This window comes from Pygoscelis adeliae, unplaced genomic scaffold (genome assembly GCF_000699105.1).
Source record: "Pygoscelis adeliae isolate BGI_AS28 unplaced genomic scaffold, ASM69910v1 Scaffold121, whole genome shotgun sequence".
In the NCBI taxonomy this organism is placed as follows: Eukaryota; Metazoa; Chordata; class Aves; order Sphenisciformes; family Spheniscidae; genus Pygoscelis; species Pygoscelis adeliae.
Genome location: NW_008824359.1, coordinates 7,423,039 through 7,433,909, shown reverse-complemented (window position 1 = coordinate 7,433,909; position 10,871 = coordinate 7,423,039). Strand labels below are relative to the sequence as shown.

The window sequence follows — 10,871 nt, the reverse complement described above, 5'->3', positions numbered from 1 at the left end:
CCCCGCCACCCCTCCGTCTCCTCCCGGGGCAACGGCGTGAGGTGCCGCCGCCCGTTTGGGGCCGGGGGTGGGAGCGGGGCTTCGGTCTTGAAGCCCTTTTGCTTCTCACCAGAGACCTGGCGCGGGCTCACAGGTTTTCTTCATGCGCGTAACTCGCACCAGCCTCTTTCCTTCATCTGTGGAGGCCCGGTGTGAAGTAGATCTTTTCCTTATCCACTCCGAGAGCATCGGGCCGTTCAGTAGCTGGTATAATCTGACTTTTGGGTTTTTTTTTTAGTTGGGTGCTGAGGTCGGGTTTCTAGTCTGTCCCTTGGCGTTTCAGGCTGACGTCGTTTCTTGGCGAGCTTTGTGAGTGGTACGGCGTCCTCCCGCGGTCGTGCGTCACCTCTGAAAACCGAGCCGCGGAGGTTGTGCGTGTGTGTCAAGGTTATTTTAACTGAGGTTAGCCAACAGCTGCCTGCCGGCGGGAACAGCACCAGCCCGGCCACCCCTCTGCTCCGCCCTGGCACATCCACCATGCCAGGGGACGCAGGGAAGGACGCAGAGTCCCCTTACCCCCCGGTTCGGGGCTCTCTGAACCGGAGGAAATGCCAACAGGGGATGTGTGATGGCTTTGGTCTTTCTGTCTATCCAGGCTGCGTTAAGTGTTGGTTGAGCTGAGGGTATCCCCTAGTTGATGCAGCTTGAGCGCTCCCAGGTGCGGTGATCCCATGGACTTTCCAGTTGGCAGCACTTGGGCACCGGGCAGTAAGGCTTTCCCATAGGACAGGCAAGGTGGCAGGTGCTTCGTCTTCTGGATGCCCAAGGCAGGCAGTATCTTTCCACTCGAGCTCTTCGTGATACAGTTGGAAAAAGTAGAGGAGCTTTCCAATGCGTAAGCCCTTCCTCAGGTCTGAAGCAGATACTCTGTGTTTCAGAGATAAGCGTGAGTTGAGAACGATAACTTGGAGTTTAGTGCGTTGGTGTGGACCGTATACCCAAGGATGTTGGCCGTTTTGAAAGTACTAGTGGTTGGGCATCTGCGAGATCCTGTGCCCTAGAGTGTATCTAAACTTGCTTTGAAAGAAGCAAGTTTTGGCCGCCTTTGGTTAGCTCTGTGGAGGAGCATCCCGTGACATCTCAGCAGCAGTGTGCCCCCAGAAATGCTGTGGGAGATTTGGGGGTTGGTTCTGACCTCTTCTCTCCTCCCTCTTTCCCATTTTCTTTGAAGCTTACTGTTGTGGGATTTTCCAGACCAAACCCATGAGTTTCTTATCTTTCTTATCACCGTAGTGTTCTATTAATAACTAATACATAAGAAACTACTAGCTTCTATAAACGTGTTTTTTGTCTTCTATATGAGCAACAGGTGCTTGCTGCTTATATAACACTTTGGAAATCTCACAAAGGAACAGCAGCTGGCCGTTAACTTGCTAAATGTCAGTTTATGAACCTGTTTCTTTTTTCCCCCCTCTTTTCCCTCTCCCCGTGCTTTAATCTTCTTACGAAACTCAGAAATTTCCTGCTATCCAAGGGAGATTATTGCTTTACATTTGAACATGTGTTTGCTTTATACTAATCCTTTGCGCTGCAACCAATTAGTTTAAGACCTGTCCTTCAGAGATGACCCTAGGTGGTACGATCCTGTTAGTTAAAGGAGCTGGTTGCATAGCTTGAGAGTCCTCTGCCTATCACCAAGTTACAGGCGTTTCAAAATCAAGCGAATGTGAACGAAGTGATATCCCTGGCGGCTGCTGCTCTCACGCGCACGCTTTTTTTTTTTTTTAAGGTGTGGGACAACTCCTACTTTCTGTCAGGTTTTGATTGGCTTTCAAAAGAGGCAGTGTCCTATAAATTGCCATCTCCGCTCTGCTTCTGCTCTATCACCGGCTGAGGGACAGGTGAGTACAGAAGAGGGAGAATTCCAGTGTGTATTGCTTAATCCTTGAAATTAGCGTTGGTTGTTAATTTAAATTAGTGGGGTGGGAGAAACAACTTCCATGTTTCAGGATAAAGCTTCCTCGTTTTTCTTAATCTAGAAAACAAAAGGGTTAGTTTCCAGTATCAGCTTGGGTCAATGAGTAAAACCAGTGACTGAAAAAACTAGTCAGAAGGTAATACAGGGTAGGGGGAGTTGGAATATATATTTGTATATATCTTTTTTTCTCCAGTTCCTAACAGTACAGAAGTATTCCTCTTTGGGATAGTAAAAAAGAGAAACCTATCAAAAAATAAAGTTTTTTACATCAGTTAAATTAATACTTCTTATGTTCAGAGCTGTTAATAACTTCTCGAAGTTATTTAACGTGGGAAACCGATCTAGCAGAATGGGCTTTTCTGTCTAAGTTGCTCTTGCGAGGTAATCCCTTTGTGTTGGGGCTACCTTTATCTCATGGTTGGTTTGGGGTAGTGTTTTTAAGGGGTGCTGTTAATTTCTTTATATATCTGTGCGCTTGCTGGCAACTTTTAGAATTTAATAGAGCCCCCTCCCCCCCCCCCCCCTCCCCTTCCTATTTGAAATAGAAATACGTGCGTGTCGTAGGTGGGGTTTTTGCATGCAGCTGTGCTGCTTGGTGAGCCAGGGGTTTTTCAGTGTCTGGTGTTAAAATGTGTTTACTGTTCTTTTGAGTCAGCCTAGACTTGCAAGTAAATTCTCAGCTTAAGCCTTGTGCGGTTTCACTCCAGGTGCGTTTGGAGAAACCAGTCCAGCAGGTGGGAAACCAATTTGAACCTAGCGTGGCATTTTTAGTAGCAACTAACTTTAGTTTGTACTTTGTTTATAGAGCTTAAAATGCAAAATGCCTTTTTCAGGTACTTTAAGGGAAAATTTTGTGCAACAGAGACCAGCGAGTCTCTCTTAGTGCTATAAGAGTTGTTTATTCTCCCATTCTGAAACAAGAGGGGATTATCATGGCTCTTTAAAGGGCTAACGCTGCCCTTTAACACTCTTAGTGGGTTTCCCAGGGAGAAACATGTTCTACGAGATTGAATTGTCTGGATATGTCTGCCTGCTGCCTTCTTTCCCTGCACACCTAACTATTTTTGCACCTATCGGCTAATTTCAAGTAAGCTTGATGGGGACTGAGTCTCAAAAATAGCAAGAACATGTCTGTTTTGTGAAGGTGGGCTTGCAGGGGAGGGAAATCTCACTAGTGCCGTGGTTGAGGTTGGAGGGCACCTCTGGAGGTCATCTGGTCCAACCCCCCTGCTCAAGCAGGGCCACCCAGACCCAGTTGCCCAGGACCGTGTCGAGACGGCTCCAAGGATGGAGACTCCACCACCTGTGCCAGCGCTCGGTCGCCCTCACAGCAAAAAAGTGTTTCCTGATGTTCAGAGGGAACCTCCTGTGTTTCAGTGTGTGCCCGTGGCCTCTGGTCCTGGCACTGGGCACCACTGAAGAGAGCCTGGCTCCGTCCTCTTTGCACCCTCCCTTCAGGTATTTACATACACTGATAAGATCCCCCCCAGAGCCTTCTCTTCTCAAGGCTGAACAGTCCCAGATCTCTCAGCCTCTCCTCATAGGAGAGATGCTTCAGTCCCTTCATCATCTTCGTGGCCCATCAGCGATATAAGCTGAATTGTACTAATCAACATGGAAGAATCAAGGTATGAGAAAGATGTCATAACCTCTTAGATAGCAGTTAGTTAACTCTGAGACTGAGTCCTCAGGAAATGGGGCTGCTTCGCTTTCAGTGCTCAAGGAACAGCCTGTTTGCTCTGGTTTTGTTAGGTGGAGTTAGATGTAGGTATACAGAGTTGGTGTACAGCAAGGAATTGCAGGAGACTTTTGCAAAGCCTAGAGAAGATGGAGCGATTGCTTCTGTAGCACCGGGACAGGAGAGATACAGCTTTGACAGATCACACCTGTAATCGGGGAGACTGATCCCTCTGATGGGTTTGTGGCTGTGAGGTGCAGCAGAGGCTTGGCTAATTCATCAGGATACTAATTGACAGTGGTTCTCAAGGCAATAAACAAGTGAGCAAACGAGTCTGAGGGGGGGGAAAAGATGCATCTCAGAATAAGTCTCCTTGATCAGTTTTAATATGCAAATGTGATTTTTAATTTTGGGGGGAGGTATTTTATTAAGCATATGATAGATAGTTTAGCAAGCCTTCTGTATTTAAATAGCAGGACTCCCTAAAGTATCAGAAAATTCTCAGCCTTCTGTGTTTGCCGTAAGTGAAAGGAACACCCACATTAATTACTTGTTTGCTTTTCTATGCATACTAGAATTGGTAGTGCTGGAATTCATCTGCAGCAATTAGCTGATGTAATTTCTTGTTGTGGCCTTCCTTCACCCTGACTCTCTTTTTTTATAATATATGCAACAAGAACACATACGAGAAAAGAACTGGCAGGGTAATCTCAAGCAAGCTAGTTTTAAAGATGTTTTCATTTGGGGATTTACTCATTCTGTCACTTTGGGAAAGAGAATTAAAAGTTGTTTGAAGGGGGGATAAGGAAGAATTTAAGTGACTGCACCTTAGGAGTTGTATTTGAAAGGAGTAAACTGGAACCTCAGAAGAGGCCATTTGTGGATGCCTGTGTGATTCATTTGGGGTGCATTCTTCTCCATTTCCTTCCCCAATATGAAAGATTTGGAGAGAAAGAAAACCAAACTTGCACGTAGCTCAGGGTAGCTTAGGGATATTTTTGCAATGTGTTATTATAAGCAAATCACGTTTGATTTTTTTTTTTTTTTTTTGGTGAAGTAATTAGGACATTTTCATGAGTCCTGGGTAAATACTGCTGCTTCTTTGTTCGCTTCCTGAGTACTGTCCATCATGAGTATTAAGTTCAAGCAAAGCAGTGCTCTTTAAAGAGATTTACCGCTGCCTCTGTTGGCTTAGCTGAATCTTGCTGATGCAATAAGTAAGAAGGTTTGCTTATTCATGGCAGCCTACAAAACTTCCACTCTAAAGTACCTAGAGTGAAGCTGTGTAATCATAGCAGCTGAACTTGTTGAATTCTGTTTGTTGTCTTTTGTGCTTGAAATCGTGATTTTTAAGTGTTTTAAAAAGGCTTAAACTTGAACTATATTCTCACTGTTCATTATACTGGATTCTGTGCTGGGGCTGTGGATATTTTCTTGAGCTTGCTCTGGTGAATACATTACTTCTATTCACGTTACTTCACAGGCTGCTTCTAGTAGACAACGTGGCTCTCAGCTTGGGCACGTCAGCTAGGGCTTGGATTGCATCACACTTCTCTTAAACCCTTCAGAGTTTTCCAGGGGAGTGTTTAAAATGTTTAATATGGTTGAGTCATTTGTGACTGATCTCTTCTCTTCTTCTCACAGTGTATTTGAAGGAGGAAGATGCCAATTGTGAAAAACGTGAGCAGAGCTGTCAGCCAGCTGCTACAGAGCTCTGGTTGTGGATGTGGGATTTCCATCGTGCCTGTTCGATGCATTGGCGTCTCACCCCGGCAGGTGGCCTCCGATGCTAGCTTTCACTCGGTTTCTTTTTCCGAGTCTGATCATCCTCGGGTGCTAATTACAGGTCAGCATTCCTGTCATAGCTCTGTTCCTGCTCCAGCTTCTCAGTCAAGTCCCCTGCTCCCCTCCTCCCTTCCCGGTGAGCAGAACGCTGGAAGCAAAAATACTCAAATATCCCAGAACTGTGATGGTCTTTCCCGTATGGTGATAGGATCAGAGTCCCATGTGAACTTTCCTACTATTTTTATTCCAGAAATCTACTAAACCCAGTTCATTGGGTTTTCCTTGAGGAAAAATATAAAAGCTTTCTGACTCGCTGAGAAAAACAGTACTCATTTCTGATGTGATACATGTAATAATGGAACTCTGTATTTTGATACCGCTTTTTCCTCTGATTTTTCTCTCTTGTGCGTTGCCTTTTAGGTGGTCTTGGCCAGCTTGGAGTGGGACTTGCTAAGCTTCTGAGGTACGCCATGATTCTCTGACTTGCTGTTAGTGAGGAATTCAAGCTTTAGCCGACACTTCTAGAAGCAGTAATTTCCTGGAAAGTGCCTTTTAAAAGAATCCTAGTGACGCGGATTCTTTTTTGCATCTTAGTTTTGTAAATAACTTTAAATTTTCACTGTTTTTTTATTTTTTTACTCCTGTGCTTGGTTTAGGTTCACTGACGTACTTCCTGTGTGTACATTGGTCACGATTCCCAAAATAACATAATTTTGTCTAAGAGACCAGCTGCTGAGTTCAGTTTGCTTCCAGTTAAATGGAAGTATTAGCAGTCTGCATCCTCAGAGAGTGGTCAGTCTTCCTTTCCTCCTTTTTTGGTCTAGCCAAATAAGGCTGGATTTGAGTGCTCAATAGAGAGACAAAGGCTGCAATTTTATGCAGGTACTGTAGAAGAGAAAAAAGTGCAAACATCCACTTGAAAAAAATACGTAGTCCTTTGCTAACTACCCTGCTGTTGGGCTTTGCAACTGCTGACTTTTATCTTTCTGAGAATTTCAGTTAAGTAACTTCAGGAATAAGGTGCCCTGTTTAGTAAAGCGCAAAGAAAAGTGAAGATTAGGATACGAGATCTTGAAGTTTTTATGATTTGGTGAAAGACAAACTGATGCAGCAAAAGGAGTAAATCGAAAATATATTTCTTCTGGCTCTTTCTGTTCCCCCACCTCACATACACAGTTACCTTATTTTTTCCACGGTATCTTTTCAAGAACTGTAAAATGCTCTGAGAGCTCTCCCTGTTCCATGTCGTCGTCCGTATCCACGCTTACTCAGCTCCAGAGTATCGTTTGCACATAGACAGTGTTTGTTGCAGAGGCTTTGGACTATGGCCAAAAGTGAGCAAACTCACTGCATTCAACACTGTTGCAGTTTGAATGTTTTTTACCATTTCTATGAAATATTTAAAACTCATCCAAATAATGGAAGGCCGGAATGTACTCCAATGTCATCAGACTTGCTCTCTGCGACAGCCTTGTGCTGATTAGAAAAGCACGAGGCAGAGATTGCTCAGTTGTATTTACTTTGTTGATATAAAAGTAGCTGCAGTTACAGCAAGCCCAGAGGCTTTTTGTTGTCCGCAGGGGAGTAGATTATCTCTGGGTAAAATTTTCAGAAAGAAGAAGGTAGGAAGGTCTGTCTTCTCAATATATTTTTGTTTTCTAAAAGACTTCTCTGTCCTTATGCAGTCTTTCACTGCTACTAGAAGTAGTTTACTAATTTTATAAGATGCTGTATTGTCATTTAAGGGACCGGTGGTTTTTTTTTTTTAAGTGCAATAGCTGATTTCATTGTGGAAATTATTGTTCTTCTGATATATCTCCTGATAAACAAAATAGCAGCATAGCACTTTATAAATTATCTTGAAGACTGTGGACTCACTGTACTGTGTGGGTATTTTTACACAGGAAACGCTTTGGAAAGAACAACGTGATCTTGTCTGACATTAGAAAGCCTGCAGATAGTGTTTTTTATAGTGGTAAGTGACTGGGGAAGCATATGGAAAAAAAAATCTTGACTTTACGTCTGATGTCGATAGACTAATTACCAAAGTCTAAATTATAAGTGGATTGAACTGAACAAGTTGCTGTTCGAAACTTCTGGATAATGCCTTCCTGCTTTGAAATCGTGCCAAGACATTGATTTCTTCTACCTATTATTCCCTTTTTCTAAATATTTTTCTTTGCATTTTTGCACTGTTGCTTTGCCATTTTGTTGGCCAGAATAGCTACTTGAGTCAAGTTGAGCTTGGCTGTTGTGCTCCTGCTGTAGAAAGAGATGCATGTATTCTTTTGGAGGGAACGAGTTGGAAATTAAATTTGTGCTTCGTTTTTTCCATGCTCAGGCAATTTTCATGATCAGATGGATGTAGAGTAGGTTTTTTGGATTCTTTTATTTTCATTAGAAACTTGCATAAGTTTTTCTTCATCATTACTGTTTAGTGATGTATTTAGATATTTGAATAGCGTACACTACGTGTTCCCTGTTTTCATGCCATTGACTGGATAAAACAGGAGTTCTTGCATCAGTCTGAGATAAAGGTAACAGTTTCCCTTCATTTCTCCTGCTTATTTACTAATTTATTGACCCCTGCTGTTAGGTGTGCATTCTGCTATGCAGTCAAATCCTGAATATAGGTATGGTCAAGAAGCAGCAGTTTGAGTTTCATGTAGGACTTTTCTTTATATCCATTCTTCTTGACATTCGATCTCCTACTGGTTCCATTTCTTCTAGGTCCTTTTATCTATGCGGATATCTTGGACTACAAGAATTTACGTGAGATAGTGGTGAATAACCGGATAACTTGGCTGTTCCACTATAGCGCTTTGCTCAGTGCTGTTGGAGAAGCAAACGTCCCTTTGGCCAGAGCTGTAAATATTACCGGTATGTGACATGGGTTTCAAGTTCATGACTCCTGCAGAGGCTTGAGAAAGTGCAGTGTATGTTCTGATAAATCCTGTTGGTTGTTCCAGGTTTACACAACGTTCTGGATATTGCAGCTGAGCATAATTTGAGACTCTTTGTTCCAAGCACTATCGGAGCCTTTGGACCCACCTCTCCTCGAGATCCAACTCCTGATCTCTGCATTCAGAGACCTAGGACAATCTATGGAGTCTCCAAGGTTCACGCTGAGCTCATGGGAGAAGTGAGAATTTTTTGTTTTATTTATTTCATGAAAGTTCTGGGAGAACTTCACTGCTTTTGTAAGATTCCTCACTGCAGTGTTCTTTTCCCCGTTCTTTCCTTCCTGCAGGCTTTAGTACTCAACAGTAGTCTGAGGCAGCTCTTACGGACAAATATGTTCTGAGTTTTGTTGGAAAAAGTACAAAGAATTGGAAGCTGGCAAACATCTGACTTCCAATATCATTTCTTTCCCTGGTTCTTTTGACTTTGGCCTCTCTGCCTCATCTGCCAGTATGAATGGCCTTGCATAAATGACAGTGTACAAAACCTTGTGAAAGCATGCTAGACAATGATGACTTTTGCCCTTCCCCCCCCCCCCCCCCCCCAAAAAAGACAGACTCTGAAGTCAAAGCCGTGGGAGTCTGTACATGCACAACTTCTCTTTTGGCTTTGTAGTTTTTTAGAAACATAACATTGTTAAAGCTGATATTTTTACATACGGTTTCCTCACACTTCAAACTGATGAAGGACAGTGGCAGGTCTGAAGACTGTATTAACCTGAAATGTCTCTCAAACTTAGGAATGTTCAGTTTCTGAACACTAGACCTAGACCCTACATTAGAAGCCAATCCGTATCAAGAATTCATATCTGCTGATGCAGATGTAAACTAGAAAAGGGCAAGCAGGGAGATCAGCTGCCTGGCAGGGAATGGAGACTGTTCAGTAGTTCCTTTTCTTTCATCCCTGTCATGGGATGGCTACGGAATGAAGGTTCATCCTGTGGCAGATTTTTCCTGTGAAATCAATGAGTTGTGTGGCCTAGTCTTGGTGCGTAAAGCCGTGTTTCCTTCCTCCCTCCATAGTACTACCACTACCGGTATGGTCTAGACTTCCGCTGCCTGAGGTATCCAGGAATTATATCCGCTGACTCTCAGCCTGGTGGGGGAACAACTGGTAAGTGACTTGTGCGTAGTTCTCAGTATTGCAAGCAAGAGCGGCAAAAATGTAAGCCAACACAGTCATTTTTAATGTGTTTGTAGAAATTGAACCTGTGGCAGTATAGAGCGTCAGTGTAGAGATGCTATTTCAGCAGTGTTACAGCAATACTTTTGTCCACTCCAGCTTAGGGCATAATTTCGTAGCCTTTACTTTTAAACAGTATCAGATTTTTTGGATTGATTACACTCATTGAGACCATTTCCTTTAAAAATATTTTAAACTCTGCTGTCTTGCTGCGATGTGCAAATGCTAGAATAGCATTGGGATAGTTTGGAATGACTTCTACGACGTAAATCATACACAGTTCTGCTGCTAGACTTTAGACAGCAGACTTTGGGGGTAGTCTGAGGATTGTTGGCTGTCATGAAGTGAGCGACAGATTGAGGCAGATGAGTACACACATCCATTGTCCTTTTCTACAGATTATGCTGTCCAGATTTTCCATGATGCCATAAAGACTGGCAAATTCCAGTGCAACCTAAAGCCGGACACTCGTCTCCCTATGATGTATATTGATGACTGTCTGAAAGCGACTCTAGAGGTCATGGAGGCCCCTGCAGAGGCACTGAGCATGAGGACATACAACATCAGTGCCATGAGCTTCACTCCTGAAGAGCTGGCGCAAGAGGTGCAGAAGCACGTTCCTGAACTCCAGGTGACCTACAATGTGGATGAAGTCAGGCAGGCCATAGGTTAGTATCGGCTTCTTGGTAGGAAAATATATTAGATTGCTATATGTTGAGGGCAAAACAAAGTTTCTTTTCTTTTGAGGCGCTTGCAAATTGCTCCTGTACAGTTCAAGTCTTACAGTTTGAAATTCAGTTCAAATGGCCACTGATGATACGTCTTACAGTTTAAAGAAACTTTTCTTAAACCTCATGCTCCGTGTTTCTTCTTTTCTTTTCATTGCAGCTGACAGCTGGCCGATGAACTTTGATGACAGGAACGCCCGGAGGGATTGGGGTTGGAAACATGATTATGATCTCCCTGAGTTGGTGACTACAATGTTTAGCTTCCTTGGGTCTGACTCCAGGATTGCTCAAGCTAACTGAAATACTTTGTAAGATGTTTCCAGATTTCCACAGAGGACCAGGAAGAAATGGCTAAATTAGTTTATAATCTTCTGAGTCTTAGAGCATGTCAATTATTATATTTTGTAAGTAGCAATAGATTTGGGCAGAAACATGCTGTAGCTGCAATGTACTATTAGATAAAAGAAATCATTTGGTACTGTCTTCAAGCACGGCACCAATGACAAACACAGAATTCTTGAACTTTCACGCTTAAGCAGCTAGGGGAAAGAAAAAAACAAACCAAAACACTTACTCCTGG

At 43.2% G+C, this 10,871-nt stretch overlaps 1 protein-coding gene across 2 annotated transcripts; it reads left to right on the top strand.

Annotated features, from left to right (window-relative positions):
- The first annotated feature begins 1,783 nt into the window (after positions 1 to 1,783).
- Positions 1,784 to 10,835, top strand: LOC103913232 (L-threonine 3-dehydrogenase, mitochondrial). Of its 2 annotated transcripts, XM_009319706.1 has the most exons (9): positions 1,784 to 1,880; positions 5,280 to 5,481; positions 5,841 to 5,883; positions 7,325 to 7,395; positions 8,151 to 8,300; positions 8,390 to 8,562; positions 9,404 to 9,494; positions 9,962 to 10,231; positions 10,452 to 10,835. In XM_009319706.1, the coding sequence occupies exons 2-9, from the start codon at positions 5,298 to 5,300 to the stop codon at positions 10,589 to 10,591; spliced, it is 1,122 nt and encodes a 373-aa protein (XP_009317981.1). In that variant the 5' UTR covers positions 1,784 to 1,880; positions 5,280 to 5,297; the 3' UTR covers positions 10,592 to 10,835. The 2 variants fall into 2 exon arrangements, with proteins under 2 accessions (XP_009317981.1, XP_009317980.1); XM_009319705.1 differs by lacking the exon at positions 1,784 to 1,880 and having other exon boundaries at positions 4,689 to 5,481.
- The last annotated feature ends 36 nt before the right edge of the window (positions 10,836 to 10,871 follow it).